The sequence below is a fragment of the Aquila chrysaetos genome, chromosome 20, assembly GCF_900496995.4.
Source record: "Aquila chrysaetos chrysaetos chromosome 20, bAquChr1.4, whole genome shotgun sequence".
Classification (NCBI taxonomy): domain Eukaryota; kingdom Metazoa; phylum Chordata; class Aves; order Accipitriformes; family Accipitridae; genus Aquila; species Aquila chrysaetos.
Window position 1 is genome coordinate 4,465,013 of NC_044023.1, and position 15,134 is coordinate 4,480,146.

General features: G+C 38.1%; 1 protein-coding gene across 3 annotated transcripts in view; it reads left to right on the plus strand.

Annotated features, from left to right (window-relative positions):
* The window catches only part of LOC115333254 (centromere protein P), a 166,212-nt gene that overhangs the window by 3,310 nt on the left and 147,768 nt on the right, over nt 1-15,134 (plus strand). For all 3 annotated transcript variants that reach the window (XM_029995949.1, XM_041118803.1, XM_041118802.1), the window contains 4 exons: nt 1,067-1,212; nt 1,565-1,653; nt 5,890-5,978; nt 15,020-15,116. In XM_029995949.1, the coding sequence (XP_029851809.1) occupies nt 1,067-1,212; nt 1,565-1,653; nt 5,890-5,978; nt 15,020-15,116 (421 nt within the window). The remainder of the gene's footprint in view (nt 1-1,066; nt 1,213-1,564; nt 1,654-5,889; nt 5,979-15,019; nt 15,117-15,134) is intronic.

Sequence of the window (15,134 nt, forward strand, 5' to 3'; positions counted from 1 at the left end):
TGCACTTTTTTTTTTCTTAAGTAAAAGATGGGGATTAGGTACATGTACAGGTGTGACTAGTTATATGCTAAAGAAGTGCCATGTTAGGCCTTTTTATTTGCATTATTTAACTGATATTCTATAGTAGATATGTCATTTAGATGAGTAAAGGCATCACATAATTTTTATTGTACATTCCTCGAAATGGATACTTGCATCTCTAGACTTATAATAAAGGCTGTGTCTACCTGTGTCATGGTTTAACCCCAGCTGGCAACTAAGCACCACGCAGCTGCTTGCTTGCTCCCCCCCTGCCCCACAGTGGGATGGGGAAGAGAATCAAAAGGGTAAAAGTGAGAAAACTCATGGGTTGAGATAAAGACAGTTTAATAGGTAAAGCAAAAGCCACGTATGCAAGCAAAGCAAAACAAGGAATTAATTCACCACTTCCCATCGGCAGGCAGGAGTTCAGCTGTCTTCAGGAAAGCAGGGCTCCATCATGCATAATGGTTACTTGGGAAAACAAACAGCATCGCTCTGAATGTCGCCCCTTCCTTCTTCTTCCCCCAGCTTTATATGCTAAGCATGACATCTTGTGGTATGGGATATCCCTTTGGTCAGTTGGGGTCAGCTGTCCTGGCTGTGTCCCCTCCCAAATTCTTGTGCCCCCCCCCCCCCCAGCCTACTCACGGGTGGGGTGGGGTGAGAAGCAGAAAAGGCCTTGACTCTGTGTAAGCACTGCTCAGCAGTAACAAAAACATCCCTGTGTTATCAACACTGTTTTCACCACAAATCCAAAACATAGCCCCATGCTAGCTACTGTGAAGAAAACTAACTCCACCCCAGCCAAAACCAGCACAACCTGGCAGTGAACATAGTGTTTATGTAAGTTAGAATAGTTTACTGTTCCTAGTAATATGATCCAACGAAATTTGACTCATTGAAAGCTGATCTTGGTCTGAAAACCATCAGATCAAGTTACAAATGCCTTTAATGGTATTGCTGTACTGATGTGACAAAACGTGTTCTTATATCTGGGTCTTTTGCCATTTTGATTTTATATTTTTTTTTTCTTTTCCAATTCTAGAAAATCATTCCAAAGAGAATCTGAGAGACGTGAATCTTTATCAGACCTTATAGCTCAACTTGAAAGTCTAGAAACAGATCTCTCATTTTTAAAGAAATTTACTGGTATTCAGTTCACAAGTCATTTCAAGAAAACAGTGGAAAAAAGTAAGCATTTTTGTGCCCTTTACTGGTGCTATACTGAGCATACTGTTTCAGTTCATTACATTTGCAAATGCATGTTGTAATTCTACTTTCAATGTTAGCAGAAAGACAATTATTTTGAAATACAATAGAACTTTATTGACAAAATAGTTTCTGAGTAAATGTAGTACTTTGCATAGTGGGAAAGTGAAAGACTACTGTGAGCAACGTTGTTTGCTTTTTTTTTAATCATGTTTAACTTTATTTATTTGATGGATGGTATCAGTTGGTACTTTAAATATTACTAATGGAAGAAATGCAATAATTGTTGAATAGATTTATAATCAAGTATTTTGTTAACTTTATTTTATAACAGCTACAAACAGAACAGTGCGGAAGCACAGATTATCAGGGAATTGCTATTCCCTGTCTTTTCAATTGGAATTCCAGCTTCTTGAAATGCAGGTAAGGATCAATGTATGTTTAAAACAAAAAAACCAACCAAACAAACAAACAAAAAAAACCCCAAAACCCCCACAACAACCAAGAAAAACAAAACTTCAAATGGACAAATGTCAATACTTGCTTTTCCAGCTGAAACCTTCAACTGGCATTTTGTCATTTTGATTCCTTGAGTCTCCTTAATCTAAGCCTCAGTGGGTTGTTTTCACTGTATAGCAGCTGGACTCAACTTTTGAATTCCATGTGCATCCAAGTAAAATAGTTCTGAAGGTCAGGTTCAACATTCAGTCACGAAATTCTTATAGAATCACTTAGGTTGGAAAAGACCTTTAAGATCATTGAGTCCAACCCTTAACCTAACACTGCCAAGTCCTTATCACCCTTCCTTCCCAAAACATGCACGCTGCAGGATGCTCTCACAGACTAACACTGAAGTAAAGCCCTGAACAGCACTAGATTTCTACTGACTCTGCCAAGTACCTGCTGGGGCCTCATCCTGAGCCAATGTGGCTTTCATCCCACAGCTGTCTCCGAGCTCCTGCACAATGTGTCCCCCTACAGTCAGATATCTTGTTCTGGCAACTGGAAAATTCCAAACTTTACCTCTCTTGAGGAAACTGAGGAAAAGCTAAAGTACTACAAACTTGAACAACTGTGGTGTAGTTTAGTTTTGGTTTTTGTTTTGTTTTTTTTTTTTTTTGCTTTGGTTATATTTCTATTCGCTTGGCTAGTGTGACTAGCTATTAATCACAGCACTGCACAGAAGTTACACTAATGAGTACGATTTTTTGCAAGGAAGCTCTTTCATAAGAATCTATTCTTAGCACAGAATTCAAAATGATAAGCAGTGGAAAACAGCTGCTACCCCAATTTGTAATAATGTACCCCAATTTGTAATATTATTTTTGACATCAAGAAATTTCCTTCTCAAGAAAACTTGATTTTCAGCTCAGCTTTAAAGGTATTTTTTAAATTGCATGTGATGGGACCTGATAGTATTAAAAACTGCCTTGCTATGTAAAGATGTCCTTCCTAATCTTAAGAAAAGCCATATTAGGTAGTCACATGTGTATTCCATAATTTGAAACTGCAGGAGTTCAGCTGAATGTGGTTATTCTGCAACTTAAGTCCATGCATGACTTGAAACTTGTGGTGTTAGAGATATCATTTTACCATTTGCTTGTATAAAACTGCATTTAGCTTTCAGCATGGAAATAGCCTGCATCAATCATGCGACTTGGTTAGATTAATGTTTACTTACCTGTGTGCTCCTGCAGAATGATGACGTCTTTTAGTGTCAATGGAGCTCAGATGAGTAACTGGATGTTAAGTTTGTTTATAGCTGTATTGGTGATGCTTAAATCTATTGGACCACTAGATGGCAGCACTTGTCTACGTAATGCCTAAAACTTGTACTACTTCAGCGCAGATGACATGCACTGGAGTAAGAGATACGTAGAATACCAACTGTATGTATTTAAAAAAAAAAAAACAACTTCAGTTGAAAAAATATAACTTTGTGTTAATTTTTGGCATGAATTAATTTTTTTTAAGTAAAAGTACATGGCACCTGTAACTTGCAATTTAATATGCAATGTAGATGATGTATTGATTTACCTTAAGTTAATAAACTTTGAATTGCCAACAATTGAGTTGTCGACATGTTGTGGAAAATGGTAATTTAGTTAAGCAGACACCAATGAAGAGTACAGTTTTTAATTGTGCCATAAGATACAGGTTTTGTTTTTTATTTTTGGTGTCACATACCCAAGTCAAGAAGTACACTTACTGTTTCAAACATAGACTAGTTTCTGTTCCTTTACTCAGTTTTTGTGATTGTATATGAACTTGAATGTTATTAAAGGTTTTGTATTTATTTAAATGTTTTAGCTGTTGTACAAATCATAATGTAATGGTTTGGTTAGAGTTGTAAAGTACAACCGTTGTGTACAGTTCTGTATTTCCATTTTGTAGAACTGTTTAAATCTATTTGATTTTGAAAGACTTTAGTAGTTCCAAAATTCAAGCTTAAGGATTGTATTTTTAAGATATAAGGTGTTTTAATTTATATGACTAAAAAATTGCTCTCCTCTATTTCTTTGTAATGAAGAAACCTATCACATTATTAGGTTGTTAACAATTCCATTCAGACATTTTACCTAGTTCTAGTTGCTGTTTCTGTGGTGTAAAAGTAGTGGCGTGTTATCTTGGTTTTGCCACAGACTTCATACATTGTGCAGGTCATCCTGCAGTGAAGTCAGTAGGTCCTCTGTGGATGCAGGAGTCTGCCTCCATAGCTCTCGGGAAAGTTGTGACCAGGCCAGACTAAGACCTGGAAACTTAGCTTTAACTTTTTTATGCCTCCGGCTTCTTGTGTATAAAAATGGAGAAGCCTGTTTTCTAAGATACGTCATTAATGGTTGTATTCAAAATAACCTGTACTGAGATTAGCATGGGCAAGATAGTATAAAGTTGCAACTAGTTTCACCCATCTTGAGAAATAAAAGACAACAGCTGTTTTTTGGGGGAAATGCTTAGCAGGTAACACATTGGTATGCAGCAGACGATAAAGAATAATTTTTTTCACACCGTTAACTCTAGCTATTTAATCTAGTAGGTAAGTTACAATACAGTTAATTCAGCTCCACACTACCTTAAATCAAATCTGTTAATACTCAGTAACAAATTGTTCTTGTAATTATCTCTAATTTGATCTTAAAACAAATCGTTAAATGTCATTCATGTTAAAAGCTGTATTCCAGGATACAGTTGTACAAAGAAGGATAGGCAGATCTGACTTCGCTCTGACTGGCTTTGAATGGTTGAGATTATGTCTATAGTACCATAGTATTGGTCACCCACTGCCTGACATACTCTGTGTCTTAGCTGGTTCTTTAGTTTTGCCACAGTGTTAGACTAGCATATAGTTTATATTCCCAAGCTGACTAGTGTTTTGCATGCTTTGAGTGCAAGCAAAGATGCGCCCGTCTGTTCACCATTGTTCATAGGTGGATGCTTACAAAGGTCAAACTGTGGATGAAGAAAACAGGTTAATGCAAAAGCATTGTTCATTTATTTTCCCCTCTTACTCTCCTCAGCTGTTAGGAGGGGACGTGCACAATTAGCTTGAAAATCTGCCAAAACAAGTCTAAACCTCTTGAGAAAGCAATCATCCAAATAAGAGTTGCTTTCTTCTCAAGAGCTTTCCTTTTAAATCTTTTTATTTGACCCCAAGATGGTGCCTTGGCAAATGTTAGTAACCCGCTAATTGGAAAATCACTTTCTTTAGAAGGTAGCATGTTAGCTTGTGACTACTAGCAGCTTCTCTACAACTCCATGCACGTGTTGAACCTTTTGCTCTAAATTTAGAATGATTTTTCCTGATGTTACTTACTCAGTTCACTAAACTTTGTAGTGTCTTGGTTTGCTTTTTCCATCTTGAGTGATGGCAGTGTTAGCAGTACTTCTGTCCAACCAGTACTAGGTATTGGTGTGATATGCTTGCGTTTGACTCCAGCTTGTCTGTTTAGTTTTCTCTGTGTTGCCATTCCCATTTGCTTGTAGTGACTGGGTATAAGAAAAATAAAGTACAAAGCCTTCAGTATAAAATGAAGCATTTGCTGTGTCTTCAAGCCATGACTTTAAGCTTTTTCTTTCACTGTTACCTAACCTATTACTCTGGTGTGTTCAAGAATGCGTATAAAAAGGAATTAAGTTGTGTGGCTTAATTTCTACTATATGAACTTCTTTTCTCTTTTTTTAAATATGTTGTTAGATATTTTAATTTGGAAACATTTTATTATCATGCACATATCCCTGAGTAACAGTGGTTATTGTAAAAAGGGACAAGAATTTGAGGCAAAACTAAAGGCTTTAAAATAAAATGAAACAAGGAGGGTGTGGTTTTTGGTTTTTTTAAATGTAGGTAGCACTATTATGGTTTTCAGATGTAACGAGGAACCTCTGATTTATAAGTATTTCTTTATACGTATGTATTCTCTGTGCTGACAAGTTCAGGTATTATTCTAAAAGTGGTGTTGTATGGATAATACTGATACTGTTGAAATAAAAGAAAATGTCCATGCATGTAAGCTGTAGTTTAAAAAATGCTATTTTAAGTATTATAGTACTTACCAGCATTAGCATATATTTTTGTCTATTTTATATGCAAATAGATAATTTTTTTTCTCCTTGATAGAGAAATTTCTAAAATATTGCATTGTTACTTCTCCAATCTAGAACAAAGAGAATGTGTCTGCTGTTGTTACTGATCTCGGGATTATAATGGAATCTGGAGAAGATGCAGATATGAGCAAGTTTGTATCAAGGTAAGGTGGAGTTGTTTGTTTAAGGAAAGTTATTGTATGGGATATCTGATACTAAATGCAATACTGAGTTTTCATGTAAATTGCTGGCAGTCAGTTTCTTTGTTTGGTAATGTATAACCTAAACATTTCTGATCCCTTGTCTGTATCCTTCTGGAGAGACGATGAAATGCATATAATTTTTAAGGCCTGAAAGAACCATTACAAATTCATGTTAAACAGAAAAAATTTTTGGATTATTATGTGTTTTAACTGTTTGAAATTGTTTTGTTCAGAGCAAGATATAACAAGGTGATCTCAGCTATTGCATTTTAATTTATGTGATCAACGTGTTAACTGTTACTCAGATGTGTATGTGGGTTGCAGATGTGCAATGTGGGTGAGTAATGGCTAAAGTGTACATCCAGAACCCCTCTCCAGTACTTGCCTGTTTCTAATTCTCTGTTCACCATTCCATTTCTCTTGTTTGCATCAGGATTTCTTTCACTGATATTTTAAAACCAATAGAATTTAGTTGAAAAACTTGGAATAGTGGATTTGTGCAATGGCTTAAGAAAACGTACGTACTAAAGCTTAAGCATATGACTGAATGCTACTTTTTAATTATTTTCTGGAGGATGTCAACTTCTTGTGGTACACAGGATGAATAATGATCAAATTATTTGTCTGTGGTATTCGACTGTGAAATCTGCTAGCAAACTATTCTGAGAACATACCTATCATTTATTATTGGGTTGTTGACTTAATCCTGTTCTTTAAGTGATTTCTTTTGTTTTATATTATTTTTTAGACTTGGGGAGGGAGACGGAAGGCAAATGGATGGGTAAAAAGAAAGGTCTATTGAGTTACCTCAGGCTTCATTAATCTATACTGAAAGCTGAATTTTTCATTTAGAGGCTCTGGAATTTCCATACAAATCTACTAAAGCTAGTGGTATAACTGAGAATAGTAGTTGACTGCTCTCAAGAAGCAGGATTTAGAAGAGGGAATTACCCTGTTTTTTTCATGAGTGTTCTCTGACAGCACAAGTGTCTTGGAACTTGATAGTCATACTGGAAAGGAATGTGTTGAAGTAGTGGCAGACTTTAGTTCATCCTGGCTTGAGCACTGCGGTCTTGTCCCTGTGTCTTCACTACCCTGGTCCTTTTCCACATTACACCAGTATTCATAAGTAAACATAAGTTTTCAAGAATGATACAAGATGAATTAAGGCTTTGCTGTCAATAAAGCAAGCAGTTCTTTCTCCTTAGCCTCTATTTGCACGTACCATCTGTTGTCCTTGTGTCAGTGTATATACTCTTGAAACCACATGGCAAATAGGATCAATGTAGTCATTTGGTTGAAAAAGTAAGGGGGGGCGGAGGGGAACCCAACCTTGTGTGTTGTCCCCCCCCTTCAATTTCATTTTTTTCTATTTGACTTGTCCTGCAATGTCACAGTGTTTGTTGCAGATCTAAGGCGGTAAATATGTGGCCAGAGTGGGGCTGATGTTGACAAACATCTGTTTTGACAGCAACCCACTGGTAGATTGACTTAATCTGATTATGTGATCTCCCTTTATGGCTTGTTTTCTCAATCCCCTTGTTAAACTAGTGCTTGTTTCTTACTCAAAGTCCTAATTCCCTCTTTTCATGTCCAGTTTCAGGCTTTTCCCAACTAGCCCTTTATTCTTCAGTCCACCAGCTGCTCTTAGAATCTTGATTCCTACCTCTTCTCTCCCTTTCCCTCCATTTTGACCAGCTAAATCTGGTCTTCCTCTGTATTGTTCATTCTTTTCAGCCTCCCTACCAGTTTCTCTTTCCTTCTTTTGCATCCTTGGCCCAGTCTTGCCAAATTCATTGTCTAGCTCTGTTCTGTTTTTTCTGCTGGCCCAGATTTTTTCCTCCTCAGCTTTCTAATTTTTTTGGCTTCATTTTTCATAATGCATGATAGAAAAGGGTCTTTAAGAGCACCAGAATTAAAAACTTGGCATTCAGCTGTAATTCCCAACCCCATCCTGCTTTGGAAGAGAACAGGGGAATGCTAGAACACTTGAGCAACATGTTTTTAAAAGAAGCAAAATTCAGCGGTCTATTTTCAAGCAGGTACTGCTGCAGTGTGTAATACCTATTTTTAAAAGATATACCATTCCTTAAATATGCTGTGACAATAAAATATGTATGCAAATGGAATCACAATATTTAGTCTTCTATTTGGGGATTTTACTTGAGTCCCTTTCACACCAGTTATCACTTATGTTATACTTTATTAATGTGGAAGACCACAATATCTATGAAAAATCTTGTTGTCAGTCTTTTTTTCTTTATTTTGACTTGATATCCCATTAATTGTTGGGTTAGTTAACTATTGCATGGATTACTTAGTCAAATAGGAGTCTTTAGACAGTTTGAAAACTGCTCCTACTTTTTACTAACTAGTTAGAATTTATAAGTCAGAGTGAAGGATTTAGGAAATGTCTACATTATATTAAACACTATATAGGCAAGGTATCTTGGAAATGAGGGGAAGCGTGAATTCTTCCCACAGCTGTAAGAGTCATTCTTTGGTTTTATTTGCTAATGCAAGAAGTCTTGGATACTGCAGTGAGTTAAAATAGATTTCCTCTTTTAAGATAACTAAAGGAGCATATTAAAGGAGCCTTAAATACTTTTACAACAGTTATGTTTCTTATATACTTTTGTGTTTTGTTGATGTTATTTTGTAAAAGTGAAATGGTGCTTGGATGAAGGGCATGGGATTTTAACCTGATACAGAGTTACTCTCTGCCTAAATATGCTTTTTGCTGTTTTTGGATGACTTCTCTGTTACATGGATGTTGGCTTTGGAGATGGGTGTTTTCTGCTCTTAGTGTTTTTTTTGTTTTGTTTTTGTTTTAAAATCCGGTGACATTTTGTAATGATAAATTCTCCCCCCCCCCCCCCCCCCCCAAAAAGTCTTAAATTTTAACATGCACTTTCTTAGTACCTTGTTATTTTATACCAAGTTTTCTTGGTATTTTAGTGTTTGTTGTAGTTGGCTTCAGCATTAGGAATTAGGCTAACTTAGGCTAATTAGGAGTTGTTCATGGGTAGTTAAAGTGCTATGAGACAGTTAAATGGTGCTCTTACGCAGTCTCTTTCTCCCTTGCCAAGACAAAAAAGCATGTATATTACATACGTTCATGCCAACACAGATTTTCCCCCTTTCTAAACACTGAATCTAGTTTTCTATCTTAAATTTTGCCAATGCTGTATTTGTTCATGAAAGAAGTATATACTCAGATACAGTTTTTAGACTAACTTTTACATTTGAAACTGGTTATTGGAACTTGTAGCCAAAACTATCTCTTTCTGTTTGGTGACCTAGCCTTGAAAATTTTCATCTGCTATATCTCCTAAAGATGAATCTGAGAGGAAAAACAAACAAACAAACTGAAGACATAATGCTGAAACAAGGTTGCAAGGCTTGTGATAGTCTTTTAAATTGCATAAAAGTGGATACTTAAAATTGCCAAGTTTTTTAAAAAGAATTCTAAGTATGTAGTTTTGTAACAAAGTTTTGTGTTGCACTCTTCCATGTATGTAGATTTAAAAAGCATATTGCAGTATGTGTGGAAGCATGTCCAGTAGACAGTGAGATGTGAGCAGTCATTAGTAAGTCTTGATTTTTACTATAGTATGTGTAGATTTTTATATGTACAATTATGAGTTGTGGTTAAAAAAAGCTTTCCAGAACATAGAGCTAGTCAGCTATTGTAAATCAGTATGTGTCTACGTCCTTCCAGGGACTCAATTTGCCTGTACTGCCAGTGGTTTTTTTCATCTTGGCTTGATTTTGTTGGCAGCTGTGACTGCTGTGGTAACTTCCTTTAATGATGCTGTTCTTTCCAGGCTAGGATAAAACTTGTTTGGCTTTTCTTTTGTATTTTCAATATCTGAATGAACTTCATACACTTTTTCCAGTTTATGTTTGTGTAACATGTTAAGGGGTGCTGTTCCTGTATATTAAATAGAGCTGGATCCAAGGCACAGTTCTCCCTTGAATGGCTGACATGACTTGGTAATACACTGTTGCAACCATTCTGTTAACAGCCTCAAGTTTCTGCTCTCAGCTGTTCTGAAAATTCAAAAAGAATAGCTAATCTCAAATGGAAAGGATGTTAAAAGTAAAAATTGCATGTAGAAATTAGATCTTCTGTAACTTTATGAAATATTCCCAAATGTAAGTCAGGTATCTTCCTCAGTCAGGTTTTGTAAACCTGTAAAATCCTATATTAGTAATTGAAATAAGTCTTTGTATTTTCAAAGCAGTGCTTAACAGGTATGTTTTGACAATGGCTAATAGTCTGTTTCATTTGACTGTGACTTCACATCAACAATGACATGAAGCTGTTCACCCTTATGATTAAAGAATCATGTTGCTTCAGGTATTCTGACACTTAGCTTTTGTGGAATTTTGCATTCTTTGTATTCTTGCCACATTTCTTTAGTAAAAACTGCATGACCTTTACAAACGTTTTTCCTCCCTCCCCCTGACAATGCTGGATGGATGTTTAGTTATTTGCCAGTTTGTCATCTTATATGGTCTCCTTTCCTTTCTCTATCCTCATCCTTACATTACTAGAAATTTGAAGAATAAATATTTTTTTCTGTTGTGTTTTTCTTAAAAAGACCCCACCCCCCCCCCCAAGACAAACTCCCCCCGCAACCAGGTCCCCACCTATTTTCTCTAATCTGTCTTTAACACAATTATCCCTCGTAACAGTGGATTGACTGTCTATTTCCTCTTCTGATTAGAGCTGAGAAGCTGTATATATGCTTTAATGGTTGCCATCACTGTGGTGTTAACAATAAAGAGGGTAAGGTCTGTTCAGTTCCTGATTTCTGCAAACTCTCTACTGTGATGGCACCTATCTTAAGTGAATAGATCTCTTAATTCAAATGGTTCTGATGCTAATTGTTCTAAGGCAGATTTTTGCATGTTACTGATTTCAAGTACCTTGGTTTCCTTTCTTCTACTGTTGCCTGCCTTCCTGGGTTGTCTCAGGGTGAAAGTAATGGTGTACTTCTACTAAAAATGTTCTGCTTGTATAGGTTGTAGTTGACATGCAAACTAACACAGTTTTGCTAGGAGGACAACATAGTAGATGTACAATGAAAGAAAGTAACTTTAGTGCCAGTTACTGAAGTAGAAAAGTGTATCACTTATTTTTGCTAGCAAATTTCTTCTGTAAATCAAATTTTGTGACATAACAGAATGTACCAGCCCCAGTGTTTGATGCGTTGCAACCTCTTACATGCAAAATCATTACTAACTTGTAGACTGATGAAAAATAAATGAGATCTCTCAGTCCGAGTTAGTCCGCTGTGTTACTCGTCGGTGTCAGTTTGATGTTTTCCTATCCTATTCCATAGGAGTAATCATCTCTGCATATCAAGAGCAGCTTTTATTTTCAAAATTGTGTGTATTTTTCCCCATCTGCAAGAAAGGATAATTAGTCAGTCATGTAGCTTTCCTTGATTCTGTACTTTATGCAGTGTTTGGAACTCCTTTGGAAATTACTTCAGCAGTAATTTCATATCTATTTTTCAAAATGTTTGTTGTTTCTTTGGGAGTGGAAGCTTCTGTTTGATTCTTTAGATACTGTGAATGTTTAATTTTGAAATTAAATTGAAGGTTAACTGATTTAGCCATTGTGTGTGTGAAACAAGTACATGTAGGAAATAAACTTCCTGATGTTCTAAGTGCAAAATCTGTTTATATTTCTTCTATGTGTTGCTTGTATTTTTTAACTTAACTTTAGCATCGAAGTCCTCGAATTGTAATCTCTTGGGTTTAACTGGCACTGTATATTGTTGCCTCTGCTAACTATTGTCAGTAGAAACGGAAAAATCTTATTATACGAAGCATGGAATCATTGTACATAAACATTTTCACTTAAGGCTGTTCAAATACTGTGAAACTGGCAAAGCCAAAATTATAGGAACTTTTTCTTCGTTTCTCTTATGCTTTGTCTCTTGTATTGAAAATTCCTCAGAAATGCCAGAAAATAAAATGACTGCTGCTGACCTTTCTGTTTTGAGAGGCACTATGGATGAAAAACTAGTATTTGCAATAATATTGCAATCAAATTATTTCCTTGCCAGAATAGCACCAATATGTTAGTCTCATGATACAGGCTGTAAGCTCTACCGAACCCATACCGGCTAAGTGCAAGTCCAGCAAAGATGTCTCTGCACTGCTCTTTGCAGAAAATGAGGTTCCAAGACAGTTTATTAGTGCAAGTGTAGGATCATTTGTATGAATGAAGCCATAATGTATCCAAATACAGCTGAAGTGCTAAATCATGAGGGAGCCCAAAACTGCAGAAATACTGAGGGCTGTTCTGCTAGAATCAGCTTGGCTCTATCCAGGCTTAATAATTTTTGCTTACAATGGGCTTGGCACTAAGATCTCTGAACTCCACTTCTCAGTTACGTATTTATTGATATGTCTTTCCCCTGTCCTGCCCAACTCCCTAATTAGTGAGAATGTCACCATCTTCATTAACAGCAGATAAATCAAGTTTTAAGTGTATATCAAAAGTTTTTGTTTAGATGCCATGTATGATCTAATGAACAGGCCTTCTTGCTTACTGAAGTTTCAGGGTTAATGTTGAAAAGCTGAATGTTCTGCAGGGCAGGCGACTCAGGAAGAGTACAGGGATCTTGTTAGGTCATGCAGAGAGAAAATTAGAAAGGCAAAAAGCTCAGCTAGAACTCAATCTGGCAACTGTCATAAGAGACAACAAAAAACGTTTTTACAAACATGTTAACAATAAAAGGAGAGCCAAGGAGAATATCTATTCTTTAATGGATACAGAAGGGAACATTGCCACCAAAGATGAGGAAAAGGCTGAGGTACTTAATGCCTTCTTTGCCTCAGTCTTTAATAGTGAGACCAGTTATCCTCAGGGTACTCAGCCCCCTGAGCTGGAAGGCAAGGACGAAGAGCAGAATATACCCCCCTTAATCCAGGAGGAAGCAGTTAATGACCTGCTGCGCTGCCTGGACACTCAAAAATCTATGGGAGCAGATGGGATCCATCCGAGAGTACTGAGGGAACTGGCACAGGTCCTTGCCAAGCCACTCTCCATCATTTATCAGCAATCCTGGTCAACAGGGGAGATCCCAGATGGCTGGAGGCTTGCCAGTGTGACGCCCATTTACAAGAAGGGTCAGAGGGAGGATCCGGGGAGCTACAGGCCTGTCAGCCTGACCTCGGTACCAGGGAAGATTATGGAACAGTTCATCTTGAGTGCGCTCACATGGCATGTGCAGGACAAGCAGGGGATCGCGTCCAGTCAGCATGGGTTTACGAAATGCAGGTCCTGCTTGACCAACCTGATCTCCTTCTATGACCAGGTGACCTGCCTAGTGGATGAGGGGAAGGCTGTGGAGGTTGTCTTCCTCGACTTCAGCAAGGCCTTTGACACTGTCTCTCATGGCATACTCCTTGAGAAGCTGGCGTCTCATGGCTTAGACAAGTGTACTCTTCTCTGGGTAAAAAACTGGCTGGATGGACGAGCCCAGAGAGTTGTGGTGAACAGAGTTAAATCCAGTTGGTGACCGGTCACAAGTGGTGTTCCTCAAGGCTTGGTGCTGGGCCCTGTTCTGTTTAATACCTTTATCAATGATCTGGACGAGGGGATTGAGTGCACCCTCAGCAAGTTTGCAGATGACACCAAGCTGGGAGGGAGGGTTGGTCTGCTGGAGGGTAGGAAGGCTCTACAGAGGGATCTGGACAGGCTGGATCGATGGGCCAAGGCCAATTGTATGAAGTTCAACAAGGCCAAGTGCCAGGTCCTGTGCTTGGGTCACAACAAACCCCACGCAGCGCTACAGGCTTGGGGAAGAGCGGCTGGAAAGCTGCCTGGCAGAGAAAGACCTGGGGGTGCTGGTTGACAGCCAGCTGAATATGAGCCAGCAGTGTGCCCAGGTGGCCAAGAGGGCCAACAGCATCCTGGCTTGTATCAGAAATAGTGTGGCCAGCAGTGGCAGGGAGGCGATTGTTGCCCTGTACTCGGCACTGGTGAGGCCGCACCTCGAGTCCTGTGTTCAGTTTTGGGCCCCTCACTACAGCAAAGACATGGAGTTGCTGGAGCGTGTCCAGAGAAGGGCAACCAAGTTGGTGAGGGGCCTGGAGCACAAGTCTTAGGAGGAGCGGCTGAGGGAGCTGGGGCTGTTTAGTCTGGAGAGAAGGAGGCTGAGGGGAGACCTTATCGCTCTCTACAACTACCTGAAGGGGGGTTGTAGTGAGGTGGGTGCTGGTCTCTTCTATCAAGTAACTTGTGATAGGATGAGAGGAAATGGCCTCAAGTGTGGCAGGGGAGGTTTAGATTGGATATTAGGAAAAATTTCTTTACTGAAAGGGTTGTAAGGCATTGGGACAGGCTGCCCAGGGAAGTGGTGGTGTCACCATCCCCAGAGGTGTTCAAAAAACACGTAGACAAGGCAGTTCAGGACATGCTTTAGTGGGCATGGTGGTGTTGGGTTGACGATTGGACTCAATGATCTTAAAGGTCTTTTCCAACCTAAATGATTCTATCATTCTATGTGGGCAGAAGCAGATAACGTGTCACGTAAAGATTTAGTTGAAGAGAACAAAGATCTCGGGAATATTCAAGGCTTAGTGATGCAATTTGGTTTTGTAGGTTCAAGTTTTACTATGTAACATCTTGGAATTTATTTAGAAAGTGAGTATTAGATGAATAAGCATGAAGTCAAACTAAGATTTTTACAGGCGACTACTTTGTCAAGTTACCACATTTTACATTTAAGACTAACTATTGATGCTTGCCTTCCTGAGGAGTTGAAAACACTGGTTTATAAATGAATTCTTCTATTTTTTTCAATATCTACACTACAGCTTTTTTCCTGTTGTGATAATTTTTTGGGGGGTGATTTCTGGCTTCAAATTTGAACAACACTAATCACAAATTCTTTAAGGAAAAAGCGCACGTTTTAGGCTATAGAATTGGTGCATCTGACTAGTACTGTTTGTGTTAATAGATTTTTCTTTTCTAGTACTGAAGAACATGGAAATCTCTTAAGATTTTTCAGAAGCCTTTCATCTTATGCTGAGTGGTATGAACATCGCAGATGCACCTTCCTACATTTCAAGGTAGTGTCTATCAAGCCT